This window comes from Pollachius pollachius, assembly GCF_949987615.1.
Source record: "Pollachius pollachius genome assembly, chromosome: 10".
In the NCBI taxonomy this organism is placed as follows: domain Eukaryota; kingdom Metazoa; phylum Chordata; class Actinopteri; order Gadiformes; family Gadidae; genus Pollachius; species Pollachius pollachius.
Window position 1 is genome coordinate 2,844,088 of NC_136943.1, and position 15,730 is coordinate 2,859,817.

The window sequence follows — 15,730 nt, forward strand, 5'->3', positions numbered from 1 at the left end:
GCAGCGACACATTCCAACGTGTGACCCGCGTGGGTTCTGGCCCAGAAGAATCCAGACCCAGCCCACTCTTTCACCTCCACACAGATCGCCCCGATCAGACCGGGTCTAACGGTGACTTTAATGCTCTCTTTGTTTGCTCTCCAAATCTGTGAGCTGTTCTGTTGCTTGTGCTCTGTGTGCACAACCACGTGTTACTTTAATTAGACCAAGGATGAGGATGACATCATACCAATTGACGTGTATATTTGGCATAACTACACATGTTCTTGAAGGGGTGATGTTATTGCTACTGGCAATAACTTCTAACCTTCTCTGTTGGGCTTCTGTTTCTCCAAGTTGTGGCCCTTTTCTTTTTTTCTTGGATTCTGGCCCAAACAGAACCCCCGCTCTAAACGGGAGGCACTCTTTTGATACCCTACACTTCCTGCCTCCGCCCTCAGAGGCTACAGAGGCTCAGAGTCCAACAGGGGCCCGCCAGCCTATCAGGGCCTTTCCTGATGAGGTCCCCCTGGGTGTGGTGATGCGATAGGCTCGGGCCGGCTCCCCTGTGGAAAAACAAAAACATGTTTTCCTCCTAATGGTTGATAGCAACACTTCCCCTCAGCCTCTGTGCTGTCGACGGAGGAAGTCATTAAGGCCTTCATAACCTGGTGACGAGGTGTCTGAAAGGTGTTCTTCAGGTGTTAATTGTGTGTGGAAACGGTCTCCCTATGCAGACAATGCATATGTTCACCTTAGCTCCTACAGAGACAAAGTCCATATGATCGATATTGTTGGAACCACAGGTCAAAAGGGTTTAAGCTTAATTCCAGATCCCCTCAAGCTCTAGGCAGCTTTCAGTTGTTCACAGTCCATTCTTTGTGCTTTGCATGTTGAGAAACGTTATTATTGATAATAACGTCAGATCAGAGGTCTCCAGTAGAATATCAAAAAACACAAGGAAGTGATGTTCATGAACACACCACGGGGTAGTGATGTACATGAACACACTACGGGTTAGTGATGTACATGAACACATCACAGGGTAATGATGTACATGAACACACCAAGCGTAGTGATGTACACAAACACACCATGGGTTAGTGATGTGCATGAACACACCATGGGGTAGTGATGTACATGAACAGACCCCGAGGAAGTGATGTACTTGAACAAACCACAAGGTAGTGATGTACCGAACGCACCACGAGGTAGTGATGTACATGAACACACCACGTGGTAGTGATGTACATGAACACACCACGTGGTAGTGATGTACATGAACACACCACGGGGTAGTGATGTACATGAACTGAACTGCTCCTGCAAAGGCCTGGAATCAAGAGAAGGAGGTGGAGTGAGAATGTGGAGATGGAGAGAGAGAAGGGTGGAAGAGGCGGTGGTAGAGATGGAGAGAAGGGTCGGGAAAGAGAGAGAGAAACGTAAAGAAGGTCATCTATTCTCGGTGACATCCAGCAGGCGAACTGACACATTTATCAGAGCCGTGGAGAATCGAGGCCAGGCTCTTTCTCTTAATGTGGGGATAAATAAAGAATCCAGGTCGAGACGGGGGTCTGGGGACCTCCGGCTCCTCCCCGCAGGACATAAACCACAAGACGTACGGCCCAGCACTCAGACGCGTGGCGTGACGTATCTGACACCTGGTGACGTGTCACCGCTGGACCAGACCTGGGAATGCTGGTCTCCGGGGCCGGGCTCTGGGACGTGGTGGTCTTGGCGTTGGCTCATGATCTGGTCATGCTCCCTGTGAACGCCCAGGAGACCCGAGCTGTAGCCTCGGACCGGCAGCTCCAACGCAGCTGGCCTGGCTTTGGGTTCCAGGCGTCTATCAGCACATCTTCATACTGCTGCTGTGTCGTAAACTGACTGCATACTCTGAGTAGTACGGACTGTCTGAGGTCATGCTGCTGCGCTCGGGGCAGGAGACGACTGTATTCAGGGTATTCAGATAGTTTCTATCTTCTACAGCTACCTTCTCCTTAATGATCCGTCTCTGTACTGTCTAACCCCTACCTTCTCCTTAATGATCCGTCTCTGTACTGTCTAACCCCTACCTGCTCCTTAATGACCCGTCTCTGTACTGTCTAACCCCTACCTGCTCCTTAAGCACCTGTCTCTGAATGGACTGCATTTTGGAATGGAAGCCTCCAGTTTCTCTGTCTGCCTGCCTGCCTGCCTGGGTGCTTGTCTGCCTGCTAGCCAGTCTACTTGCCGGCTTGTGACCCATTAGAGGCTGGAGGTTCACTAGCCGACACGTGTCCAGTCCCGGGCCGCACGCTCAGCCCAGGAGCTGACAGGAGGCTCCGCTCGGTCCTGAGCTTCACATCCACCCTCTGCTCCACAGCTGAACCAACAGGGGAACCAGCTGGGGAACCTCATCCTGTAGTGGGGTTGGCTCCTTTCACCGGCCTGGGTCGGCTCAAACTGGATCTTCATCAAGTTGTCATTTGATGATTCACGTGCGATCCGTTCTTCTGAACATTCTGAGATTGCCTGGGAATATTCAGCTTTTTGTTTCCATATTGAAATATCGAAGTGTTTTGAAGGTATTCCACGTTGTTGTCGGAATCCTTCCAACGCTTCCAACATTTCTCCAAAAGCTCTTTTAAAATCGTCCTGTTTGAATATTTAAAGGTTTGCGACACTTCTCCTGGTTGTCCCAGCCTTTCACCGGTGTTAGTCCAGGCCCTCATGTAAAGTGACCCGCTCATGCAAACGCATGCAAACCCCGCGGCGTGTCGGCGGGCTAATCCGCTGTCGTCACGCGTTACCCGGCCAGGGCCATTAGATGGGGATGAGGCGGCTTAGCTCAAGCCTGTTAGCGTTCAGCGCCGCTAGCAACAAGACGACCCGGTACACCCGGAGAAGACCGTCGGTCCTGGACGAGGCGCCCCGGGACGTGGATCTGCCTCGGCTATGAAGACCTCTGGAGGACCGGGGGCACAAGGTGGTCTGGGTTCTGGGTTCTGGTCCCGGGTTGGTGACCCCCCTGGGTCTCACGTTCCGCGCTGGTCCTAATCTGGGGATGAATTAGCTTCCTTCTCTAAGCCTCCCACAGTTCATGATCTCACTGGGACCTGGAGACCCACACGGTCCTCTGGGGATTACAGGGACCACCTGGAGTACTGCACGGTGGCTAACTCGGTGCTAACTGCTCCTGACTGCTGATGGGGAAGATAGCATGCCAGCTAGCGTGCTAGCCGCCGCCGGGCGTGTGGAGGTAGAGGGTAAGCGTGCTAACGGCTTCTGTTCCCTGTTTCCAGGCCGTGACCGGGAGAAGTTTTGCTGAGCGGGATTTCAGAGCGGCTCTGGAGAACGGAATTCTGCTCTGCCAGTAAGTGACCCCCCACACGTTCTGCTGGTTTGTACCGGGCTGGCTCCATACTGAGATTGGCTTTATACTGGGACTGGATTTATACTGGTTTATACTGGGACTGGCTTTATAGTGGGGCTGGCCTTAGAATGGTTTATACTGGGGCTGGCCTTATACTGGATTCTACTGGATCCTGCTTTAGTTTTATAACCTAAATGTTTTAATGCCAAATCGTCCCCCCCTGCAGGGTGCTGAGCTGCGTCAGCCCCGGCCTCGTCAAGAAGATCAACAGACTGCAGACCCACATCGCTGGCCTGGTGAGCCTCCTCCTCCTCCTCCTCCTGCTCCTCCTCCTCCTGCTCCTCCTCTTCCACCACTCATCCCTTCCTCCATCAAGTCATCACTCCATCCGTGTGTGTGTGTGTGTGTGTGTTAGCAGTACTGTATACAGGATGTTGTGTGCGGCCGTGTTTGTTGTGTGGCCCATGGCAACATGAAACCTACACGCAAAGTACACTAATCCGCATGCACACACACACACACACACACACACACGTTGTATTATGCCTCACGTGTAACACTTACAGAGCACGCTCGTTAATACCCAATAACACACCAGGGCGTTGAGCTAATGAGCCTATCGGGGGCAGCAGTCCTGCAGGTGGAGGTGTCGACCCCACCTCCTGAGAACGCCTAAACATGACGTAGCGCTTCACAGGAAGGTCACAGGCGTGTGTTTGGGAAGGAAACACTTGTGTGGTGTTTTAACGAGGTCAGCATCTACTCACCGGAGGTGTCTTGAGTGGATCCTTAGCCTCCTGTTACCCCTGGTGACGCGACAGTACGTTAGCCTGTTCTCTGTACCAAATCTCTCCAGTCTGTCCCTCTCTGCTCACTTTAGTTCCTTTTTTCTTCCACTATTGGTTTTCACATCGCGTTGTGTGCTTTCATCTGTTTCCATGACGATACATTTCTGCTCGCTGTGGTGTAATAGTGTCTCTGGGACCCACTGGTGTGTAGTTTGGGATTCGCTAAGACTCCTCCTGCTGTAACTGTCTGCTAATTCTCTCTGCTAACTTCTGTCTTCTAACTTCAACAGTCTTATCAGAGGGCCGACTTAAATAGTTAGTTAGTAATAGTTAGTTACATAGTTAGCCAACCCTACCGGCTAACTCCAACAGTCATTCGTTAACTCTCTCCGCAAACTCGGTTGACCAACTTTGTCAGCTAGTGCAGTCGGCTCACTCCATCTGCTAACTCCACCTGCTAACTCCATCTGCTAACTCTACTAGCCGCCTCAGTGAGCTTCCTGTGGCGGGAGGTGTTCCCAGGGCTGGGCGTAGCTTCTGGGGTGTGAAACACATCAACACCCGCGTCCTGGGACCTCACGTTATCTGGCCAATCATAACACAACACATCCCTGGTCCCGTCCCTTCCTGTTTGGGGGAGCTAATGGGTGTGTGTGGGCTGAGGGGAGATTGTGACACCCTGTTGGAGAGGGTGAGAGGAGGAGAGGAGGAGAGAGAGAAAAGCTGGAAAGAAAGAAAGAGAGAGAGAGGTTTCTGAATTCTGCCTCAGGGTGCTTCAAACAAAGGAGAGAGAGAGAGAGAGAGAGAGAGAGAGAGAGAGAGAGAGAGAGAGAGAGAGAGAGAGAGAGAGAGAGAGAGAGAGAGAGAGAGAGAGAGAGAGAGAGAGAGGTTCTACAGGTAGCTCTGATTTAATACAGACCAGAAAGTGTGTGTCTCTGTGTCCTTCATACTTGCATTGTGGTGTTGTTCTAACACTGTGTGCGTGTCCCCAGGAGAACCTGTGTGTGTTCCTGAGGGGCTGTGAGGACCTGGGCCTGAAGGGCTCTCAGCTCTTTGACCCCGGAGACCTGCAGGACACGTCGCCGCGCCCCACCGCCAAGTGAGACCCCCTGCACCGCTACACGCTACACGCTACCCCGCTACACGCTACATCGCTACATGCTACACCCCTAAACCGCTACATGCTACACCGCTACATGCTACCCCGCTACATGCTACCCCGCTACATGCTACACCGCTACATGCTACCCCGCTAAGTGCTGCACCGCTACGTGCTGCACCGCTACATGCTACACCCCTACACCGCTACATGCTACACCGCTACATGCTGCTCCGCTACATGCTACACCGCTATACCGCTACACCGCTACGTGCTGCACCGCTACATGCTGCTCCGCTACATGCTACACCGCTATACCGCTACACCGCTACATGCTACACCACTATACCGCTACATACTACACCGCTATACCGCTACACTGCTACAGCGCTGCACCGCTACATGCTGCACCGCTGCATGCTACACCGCTATACCGCTAAACCGCTACAACGCTACATGCTACAGCGCTATACCACTAAACCGCTACAATGCTACATGTTGCAACGCTACATGCAACAGCGCTACATGCTACAGCGCTGCACCGCTACATGCTGCAGCACTACACCGCTACATGCTACAGCGCTACATGCTACAGCGCTGCACCGCTACATGCAACACCGCTACACCGCTTAATGCTGCACCGCTACATACTGCACCGCTACACCGCTACATGCTACAGCGCTACATGCTACACCGCTACGTGCTACAACACTACACCGCTACATGCTACTCCTCTACATGCTACACCGCTAAATGCTACACCGCTAAATGCTGCACCGCTACACCGCTACATGCTACACCGCTAAATGCTGCACCGCTACATGCTAAACCGCTACATGCTGCACCGCTACCTCGCTACATGCTGCACAGCTACATGCTACGCCGCTACATGCTGCACTGCTACATAGTGTACCGCTACACTGCTTTATGCTACCTCGCTACATGCTCCACCGCTACGTGCTACATGCTGCGTCGCTACACTGCTAAATGCTGCACCACTGCACGCTGAACCGCTACATGCTACACCGCTATCATGCTATTGCTCTCACCCGTCTCACCTTCTGCAGGAGGTCTTCCAAATAGTGTCTGCCTGTTTGTCCCTCCGTCTGTCCAACCAGTCCCTTCATGTTGAGTGAAGTGGAGCGGGACAGCAGGTCGTCGGTTTAGATCCCTATCCAAACACTCCCAGATCAGCCGTCACAGCTCTATGCTGCTACGACAACAGCACAAGCACACCCTGTGTTTGTATGGCCTGTGTGTGTGTGTGTGTGTGTGTGTGCATGGTGTAAGGTTGTGTGTGTTTGTGTGTGTGTGTGTGTGTATGCACGTTGTATGAGTGTGTGTGTTTGTGCATGCCCGTTGTAAGGTTGTGTGTGTGTGTGTGTGTGTGTGCATGGTGTAAGGTTGTGTGTGTTTGTGTGTGTGTGTGTGTGTGCACGCACGTTGTATAAGTGTGTGTGTTTGTGCATGCCCGTTGTAAGGTTGTGTGTGTGTGATTGTGTGTGGGTGGGTGTGTGTTCATGCACAATTTAAGGCTGTGTGTGTGTGTGTGTGCGAGTGTGTTTGTGTGTGTGCTTGGTGTAAGAGCGTGTGTGTGTTTGTGTGAGACTTCCCTGGCAACTCTCGTCGGCTGTCACTCACATTAGGAGAGAGAGGGCGAGCGAGAGGACAAAGCTGGTCTGATGTCAGCTCAGGAGAATCATCTGGCAGCTTCTGTCACAGCAGAGGAATGATCCGCGTGTGTGTTTCAGTGTGTGTTTGTTTAAGGGTGGGGGTGTGTTTCTGCGTCTGTCAATGTGTGTTTATTGTAATTTCACGTGAAAGCTTGTGTAATATGTAATACTTTGTTTGCTATTTGATACTTAGGGCAATATTTGGTGGAAAGTTGGCTATATGTAATACTTGGTGTATAGTTGGCTATATTTAATACTTGGTGTATAGGTGGCTATATTTAATACTTGGTGTATAGGTGACTATATTTAATACTTGGTGTATAGTTGGCTTTATTTAATACTTGGTGTATAGGTGACTATATTTAATACTTGGTGTATAGTTGGCTATATTTATTACTTGGTGTATAGTTGGCTTTATTTAATACTTGGTGTATAGTTGGCTATATTTAATACCTGTATAGTTAGGTTATAGGTATGGTAGGTTACAAAAGGTCAGGCCAGAGCTGAACTCCATATGATCTTGAATCTGATGAACTGATGATTGATTGGTCCTGATGTCACACCTGCTGGAATATGTGTGAGTGCTTCCTGTTCATTCACGTGTGTGTGTGTGTGTGTGTGTGTGTATATAGTAACTACACACATTAGAGACATACCATGTGTATTTACCTCATACATACTGTATGTTTCCACTGTATGTAATTCATATATTCAGACACAATGTCTGTAGAGACAGACGCAATACAGCAGATAGAGATTGAGAGATGGAGTGCTAGATAAAGAGGTAGATTGTAGATAGTAGATAATGGGATAGAGAGATAAAGATGGAGAAATTAAAAATAGAATGTGTAGAGCTATGTCTCTCCATAATGTTTAACTCTCTCTGTGTCTCCCCCAGGCCGTCAGAAGAAAGCAGGAAGATAAATAATGTAAGTATAAGTAACTTCATGTTCTGTGTGATGTCTTCTAGTGCTGTTACATTGTCCAGCTCCCTGGTGGATGCAGTCTATCTTCTCCAACTCTATGTCCTATCTGTTTAGCCTGCTCTAGTTTCAGATCTTTTTGTCTGACCCATTTTAGCGTCTTTCTTGTTCTTTCTTCCTCTTTCTCCCTCCCGCCTCCTCTTTCTCTCACCTTTCTTTTCTCGCTCACTCTCTCCTTCATCCCCTCCTCCCTCTCCCCCTCTCTCCCTCCCTCTCGTCCATGTGGACCTCTTGCAGTCGGTGGATCATTTGCATCCCATAATACGCCTGTTTCGGCGTGGCTCTTCGTGGCGGGAGCTCGGTCCTGCCGTGGCTGACTCCACAACTTTGAATATGTCTTATCATCTGTTCTATAAATACAGCGCTGTGAAGACTCCTCCCCTTCTGCAGTCCTCGGCCTGGGTCTTTCACACGCTCTCTCCCTCCCTCTCTCTCCTTACTCCCCCTCTCTCTCTTTCTTATCTCCCCCCCCCCAAACAACACAGCCGTCAGCAGGTTGTCCCGGCTGCAGAGAGGAGCTGCTGTTGCTAAGTGACGCTAGAGTCAGCAGGCGTGCTATAGGCTAGGTTAGCCAGGTGCCGCTTGCAGCTTCCTGCGTCCCGGGGTGGGGAGGAGGAGGAGGTGGAGGCAGGTTACCCAGACCGCTGTAGGTGGAGGAGCAGGAGGAGGAGGAGGAGGAGGTGGAGGCAGGTTACCCAGACCGCTGTAGGTGGCGCGGGAGGAGGAGGAGGAGAGGGAGGAGGAGGGAGGCAGGGTACACAGACCGCCGTAGCATCGACCCTGGGAACAGGACGCTTTAACACGCGGCTCCGGACGTTTGGAGTTCTGCGTTCTCATGATCGTGTAGAGGTTACGGTAGAGCTGTCCCATTCTATTAACATGGCTGTGGTGTGTTTGGGTGGCTGGACGGATGTTTGGGTTAACGTGTTCCGATCAGTGTGTGATGTCCAAATTACTGCGTGTGTGTGATGTCATAAATCACTGCGTGTGTGTGTGATGTCACAAATCACTGCGTGTGTGTGTGATGTCACAAATCACTGCGTGTGTGTGATGTCACAAACGACTGAGTGTGTGTGATGTCACAAGTCACGGAGTGTGTGTTGTCACATGCCACTGAGTGTGTGTGATGTCACAAGTCACGGAGTGTGTGATGTCACATGCCACTGAGTATGTGATGTCACAAATGAGTGTTATGACATCACAGGTGGGGTGACGTCCCAGACTGTTAATGTGAACATGAGACATTATCTGAAGGGCACCACCAGGAGGGAAGCCTCCTGCTTGATTAGACTGAAAACGGGAAACCTCACCGGCCAGGACAGGAAAGGACTGACTGACTGACGGCTTCGTAGTTGGTGGAGCGATTTGTTTGTAGCATTGATGGCCTCTACAGTACAGAGGCTAATACTGTAGTGGTGTTAGCAGCCTTGCCACGCTACAGGCTAGTACTGTAGTGGTGTTAGCAGCCTCGCCACGCTACAGGCTAGTACTGTAGCGGTGTTAGCAGCCTCGCCACGCTACAGGCTAGTACTGTAATGGTGTTAGCAGCCTCGCCACGCTACAGGCTAGTACTGTAGTGGTGTTAGCAGCCTCGCCACGCTACAGGCTTGTACTGTAGTGGTGTAAGCAGCCTCTCTGTGCTACAGGCTGGGCTGCTGTGAGAATGATTCCTGGATCATTGGGTTGGTGGAGATACTGCTGAGTCGGCTGCTAGCAGAGCTTCTGGCGCTAGCTCTCTACCCTGACAGGGTCCTGGACGCGCCTAAACTAGACACGCCTAGCTAGCTAGGCGTGTCTAGTTTAGTGCATTTAGCTAATGGCTATTTTGGTGTTGGCTGAACAACACGACTGTGTCCTGGCTAACTGTGTGTGTGTGTGTGTGTGTGTGTGTGTGTGTGTGTGTGTGTGTGTGTGTGCAGGTCCTGGTGACTCTGTACTGGTTGGGGCGCGCGGCCAACAGCTGTGTGTGGTACAGCGGACCCGCTCTGGACCTGACGCAGTTCAGCGGCCTGCTGGCCCAGATGAGACAGGTGGGTGTCTGTCTCTCTGTGTCTGTCTGTCTCTCGCTCTCTGTTTAGCCCTGTCTGTCTGTGTGTTTGTGTGTTGACCACTCTACTTCCCAATTCGATGCAGTACAATCTCTCTACCTATGTCCGTCTCTCTCTCTCTCTCTCTCTGTCTCTCTCTTTCTGAAATGAGTGAGCGATCGACAGTGAGGCCACTGTCCCGCTCTCCTTTCTCTCCCTCTTTGTTCTCTCCCCCTCTCCATTACCCCACACACAGGAGGGAAGGAGAGAGGGAGGGAGGGAGGGAGGGAGCTCAGTGGTGGTATCGGTCTCTAGTGTGGGAACAGTGAGGGGTGGGGCGGACAGGAAGTTCCTGTAGTCCAACAGGAAGGAGCATTCTCCAACTTCCAGCCCAAGAGAGAGGGGGAGACAGAGAGAGGGGGAGAGAGGGGGAGACAGAGAGAGCGGGAAAGAGGGGGAGACAGAGAGAGGGAGACAGGGAGAGAGGGGGAGACAGAGAGAGGGAGAGAGAGGGTGATACAGAGAGAGGGGGAGACAGAGAGAGGGGGAGAGATGCACGAGAGTGATTAGGAAGAGAGCGAAAAGAGGCAATATAGGTGTGCAAGTCTACTTGTTTTGGTGGTGTGAATCATGATAGTATGTGCCTGATAAATATATCTGTAGAGGAGGAGGGATGTCCTTAAGCCAGTGTCCTTGACAGCATGTAGGAATTACAGATATGTATATATGTCTGTCCGTCTGTCTGTCTGTGAGTGAGATATATGGTATATGAATAAAGATGTGTGTACATCTCCAGGAGGAAGCCAGCCCTAAGGCCAGCAGCATCTGGGACAGCGTGAATGGATTATAGTTATAGGTGGATTGATTTATAGATCTATAGATACAGGTATATCTTTACATTAATATAGATGTGTGTCTCTAGGAGGAAGCCAGCCCTAAGGCCAGCAGCATCCGGGACAGCGTGGATGGATTACAGACAGACAGACAGACAGACAGGCAGGCAGGCAGGCAGGCAGGCAGGCAGACAGACAGACAGACAGACAGACAGACAGACAGACAGACAGACAGACAGACAGACAGACAGACAGACAGACAGACAGACAGACAGACAGACAGACAGACAGACAGACAGACAGACAGACAGACAGACAGACAGACAGACAGACAGACAGACAGACAGACAGACAGACAGACAGACAGACAGACAGACAGACAGACAGACAGACAGACAGACAGACAGACAGACAGACAGACAGACAGACAGACAGACCTACATATTAATAAAGGTGTCTGTGTGTATGTCTCCAGGAGGAGGTCAGCCCAAAGGCCAGCAGCATCCGGGACAGCGGGTACATCGACTGCTGGGACTCAGAGCGCAGCGACTCGCTGTCGCCGCCACGCCACGCCCGGGAGGACTCCTTCGACAGCCTGGACTCCCTGGGCTCGCGCTCCCGCCACACGCCCTCCCCCGACGTCCTGGCGCCCCCCGGCAGCAGCGACGGTACGTGGTCCGCACGCCGGCCGGAGAACCGCCCTCTATCTGGAGAACCTCTCTCTGTCCCTCTCTGGAGAACCTATCTCTCTCTCTGGAGAACCTCTCTCTCTCTGGAGAACCTCTCTCTCTCTATGGAGAACCTTCCTCTCTGGAGAACCTCTCTCTGTCCCTCTCTGGAGAACCTCTCTCTCTCTGGAGAACCTCTCTTTCTCTGGAGAACCTCTCTCTCTCTGGAGAACCTCTCTCTCTCTGGAGAACCTTCCTCTCTGGAGAACCTCTCTCTGTCCCTCTCTGGAGAACCTCTCTCTCTCTGGAGAACCTCTCTTTCTCTGGAGAACCTCTCTCTCTGGAGAACCTCTCTCTCTCTGGAGAACCTCTCTTTCTCTGGAGAACCTCTCTCTCTCTGGAGAACCTCTGTCTCTGGAGAACCTTCCTCTCTGGAGAACCTCTCTCTCCCTCTCTGGAGAACCTCTCTCTCTGGAGAACCTTCCTCTCCGGAGAACCTCTCTCTGTCCCTCTCTGGAGAACCTCTCTCTCTCTGGAGAACCTCTCTCTCTCTGGAGAACCTCTCTTTCTCTGGAGAACCTCTCTCTCTCTGGAGAACCTCTCTCTCTCTGGAGAACCTCTCTCTCTGGAGAACCTTCCTCTCCGGAGAACCTCTCTCTGTCCCTCTCTGGAGAACCTCTCTCTCTGGAGAACCTTCCTCTCTGGAGAACCTCTCTCTCTGGAGAACCTTCCTCTCTGGAGGACCTCTCTCTCTCCCTCTCTGGGGAACCTCCCACTCTGGAGAAACTCTGGAGAACCTCTCCCCCTCTCTGGAGAACCTCTGGAGAACCTTCTTCCACCCCTCTGGAAAACCACTGAAGAACCTCTCCCCCTCTCTGGAGAACCACTGGAGAACATCTTCCCCTCTCTGGAGAACCTCTGGAGAACCTCTCCCCCTCTCTGGAGAACCTTGGGTGAACCTCCTTCCATGGAGAACCTCTGGAGAACCTCTGGAGAACCTGGCTCTTCCGGGGTGGACACATGAGACAGCTTCTACCTGATGCTGATCTGTTCTGTTCTCCTCGTTCCTCCCAGTAGAAACATGGAGGTTGTCTTTGTGTGTTGGTTTGTGTGCTTCTTAGTTTTGCTCTGTCTGTCTGTCTGTCTGTCTGTCTGTCTGTCTGTCTGTCTGTCTGTCTGTCTGTCTGTCTGTCTGTCTGTCTGTCTGTCTGTGTTTGATTTGCATTTTTCTTTCTTTCTCTTTGTGTCTACCTATGCTAGGTAAATAGTTGTGAAACACATCGTGTTTTCATACGCTTGCAGGGCGGCCATCTTGTCTTGGGGGTGTGTGTGTGTGTGTGCGGGGGGGGGGGGGGGGGGGGGGGGTGGCCCTGAGTGGTTCTAAAACAAAGGGGGCTCTGTCTGGAGCAGGGGAGTCTGTTGTCAGGGGGATGGAGCTCTGATGGCCGTCTGGAGTACCAGAGAGAGAGAGAGAATAGACAGAGGAGACTGAGGCCTCTTTGTTTAGGGGTGCTGAGCTATATCTGTTAGTGCATGTGTCTGACTGTCTGTCACCCTGTATATCTTTCCTCTCCTCTGTCTGACTGCCTGTCTGCCACTCTGTATATCTATCCTCTTCTCTGACTGACCCTCTCTGTTTGACTGTCTGTCAGTCCGTCCTCTTCTCTCTCTGACTGACTGTCTTTCTGCCCCTCTGTCTGTCTGTGTGCCCCTCTGTCTGTCCCTCTGTCTCTCTGTCTGTCCCTCTGTCTGTCTGTCCCTCTGTCTGTCTGACTGCCCTTCTGTCTTTCCCTCTGTCTGTCTGTATGGTTGTCCGTCTGTCTGAGTGGTGTAAACCCATGGAGACAGGTCTGTTCACTTCTGTTCAAATATCAAACAAACAACCAGATTCCATCGGACGACATCATCTCCTGGTGCACAAGTAGAGACCCATCTCTCTCTCGCTCTCGCTCTCATTCTCTCTCTCGCTCTCTCTCTCGCTCTCTCTCTCATAAACACATCCTTCATAAACCAGAGGGGTGTTTTTTTTAGGTTCCTGCCACGGGTTCCTAACCTGCAGTTATGATGTCATGGGCGTTGTTTACCGGTTGGTCGTCTGAAGCGACCGCGTGAAAACATCTAGACCTGCTCTGGACACCGTTCTGGGTTCTGGTTCTTGTTTTGGTCGCTGTCTTCAGGTTTTAACGAAGGCCCGCAATAGTTTCATGACAGTGCGTGTGGACGGAAACGTCAGAGTTCTGTCCGCTGTACAGAGGACCACACGGTCCGTCTAGGACTGGATCAGGGAGGGGTGGGGGCGTCCTGCTCGTGGACACCGGGGGTCGAACCCTCTATCTTTGCGCTGGCCGGGGAACCCCCTTACCCCTCCCACCCTGACCTCTCCCTCCCAGACCCGGACCCTGACCCGAGCAGCAGACCCCTAGCAACCCCGCTCAATGTGTGAGAGCTAGAGGCTCTCCAGAGGGACCAAGTCCCCCCCCCCCCACTAACCTCCCCCCTCGCCTCAGGTCCGGTTCAGTTCTTCCTGAGGGAAGGTGATCCGTGTGCCGTGTTGTCCGGCGGACCTGGTCCTGATCAAGGGGGTCTTTGTGTTCCTGTGGCTCCCAGGCCGATGCCCCGCCCAGCACAACAAAGCCATCTTTTAGCGACTTCTCTGACTCACCTCGAGCCTCCCCTCAGAAAGCCTCTCCGGCCCGCCGGGTCGTTCAGCGGCAGACCCTTAACCCGGGTTTGACGTGGGCGTCGGTCCGTCGCTATCCTCGACGGCCGGTCCTCCGTGTTCTCGAACGTTCCTCCGCCTCGGCGCCTGGTCTCTGCACAACAGCCCTCAGTCCCAGGTCACTTCCTGTTACCCTGGGTCACTTCCTGCCCCCCCGCGCCGTGTTGACTCTGAGGGGGTGGGCTGTTTGGGGGCCTACAGGAGGGCTCTGTGCACCAGGACACACTCCCACCCTGTTGGTCCGGAGACCGGGGGGGGGGGGGGGCGCTGGAGACACTGGCCTCACTCACTGAGGTCGGGAGCCTTCAACCAATCCGACCATTACATCAGAAGCCTAGCCCTCCACCGATTGGTGGAGGAGACACACAAACACACACATTAACAAACACACACACACACACACACGTACACACATACATATTATTGGTTCAAATCCTACAACCTTCCCCGTCCCCCATTGGATAAGAAGCCTAGCCCTCGGTGGAGGGCTAGGCTTCTTATCCAATGGGGTCGGGTGTAGGATTTGAACCAATGGGTGGTCTAGTAGGAGGGAAACACTCTGCGGTCTGTTCTATGCCTGGACCGCATGACCTCCCCGCCCACCTCCTGAACCCCAGAGGAACTCGGGCGAACGCTGATCTGATCGGTAGTATAGATCCAGACCTGAAAGCCTTTCTCTCCACCTCAGTGGTTGTCCGTGTCTGTTGGGTTCATTAGATTTGACTTGATTTAACTTGAGTTGTTGTTATTAACCCTGCTTTGCAGCGGAACAGCTAAACTGGGAGGAGCTTGGTGTTGAACTGGGAGGAGCTTGGTGTTAAACTGGGAGGAGCGTGTTGGTATACTCGGAGGTGCTTGTTGGTAAACTGGGAGGTGCTTGTTAGTAAACTGGGAGGAGCTTGGTGTTGAACTGGGAGGAGCTTGGTGTTAAACTGGGAGGAGCGTGTTGGTATACTCGGAGGCGCTTGTTGGTAAACTGGGAGGTGCTTGTTGGTAAACTGGGAGGAGGCTGTTTTTAACCTTGGAGAAGCCTGATCATATCTGGGTCCCATGGGGGATTCTGGATTCCATCTTCTGAAACCTCTGCTGCAGTAAGGGAACACTTGGTGCTTGTGTCTGCTGAGGAATGCTGCTCAGGTTCATGGTCGGTGTGCGGGTGATTGGAGGGGCGTGCGGGGGAAGTCCTGGACTCGTAAAGCCTGGTGTCTCCGGGTGTCTCTCTAATCCCGGCCCTGAGCGTAGCGCCTGATGGAGACGCGCTCCGCGGCGCTGGCTCGCTCTGCGGTGATTTCCGCAGCGAGACGCCAGCGTTCCTCCCGTCAGCCCGGTGATTTACACTGTGAGGACCCGGGAGAGGACACCACACAGCAATGGGGACGCACCACTGGTCTGAGGGCGGGTCTCTCACCCTGCAATCAGCGGCCGGCCACGTCTGGTGGCGTCCACCGCGCTGGCGTGGAGCTGCTCCGGTTTAGAGCTGTTTACTGTTTACTGGGCTATCTCTGTCCCGCACCACTCTCTGTCACTCTCGCTCTTCCTTCAGCTTTCTCTTCCTCTCTGCGCCTCTCTCCATCGGTCTCTCACTTACTCACCCACTCTCCCCCTC

At 52.6% G+C, this 15,730-nt stretch overlaps 1 protein-coding gene across 6 annotated transcripts in view; it reads left to right on the forward strand.

Annotated features, from left to right (window-relative positions):
- The window catches only part of LOC307081474 (LIM and calponin homology domains-containing protein 1-like), a 49,218-nt gene that overhangs the window by 12,386 nt on the left and 21,102 nt on the right, over window positions 1-15,730 (forward strand). For all 6 annotated transcript variants that reach the window (XM_079744682.1, XM_079744685.1, XM_079744686.1 and 3 more), the window contains exons 2-7: window positions 3,264-3,334; window positions 3,561-3,630; window positions 5,115-5,221; window positions 7,793-7,823; window positions 9,797-9,907; window positions 11,213-11,405. In XM_079744682.1, the coding sequence (XP_079600808.1) occupies window positions 3,264-3,334; window positions 3,561-3,630; window positions 5,115-5,221; window positions 7,793-7,823; window positions 9,797-9,907; window positions 11,213-11,405 (583 nt within the window). The remainder of the gene's footprint in view (window positions 1-3,263; window positions 3,335-3,560; window positions 3,631-5,114; window positions 5,222-7,792; window positions 7,824-9,796; window positions 9,908-11,212; window positions 11,406-15,730) is intronic.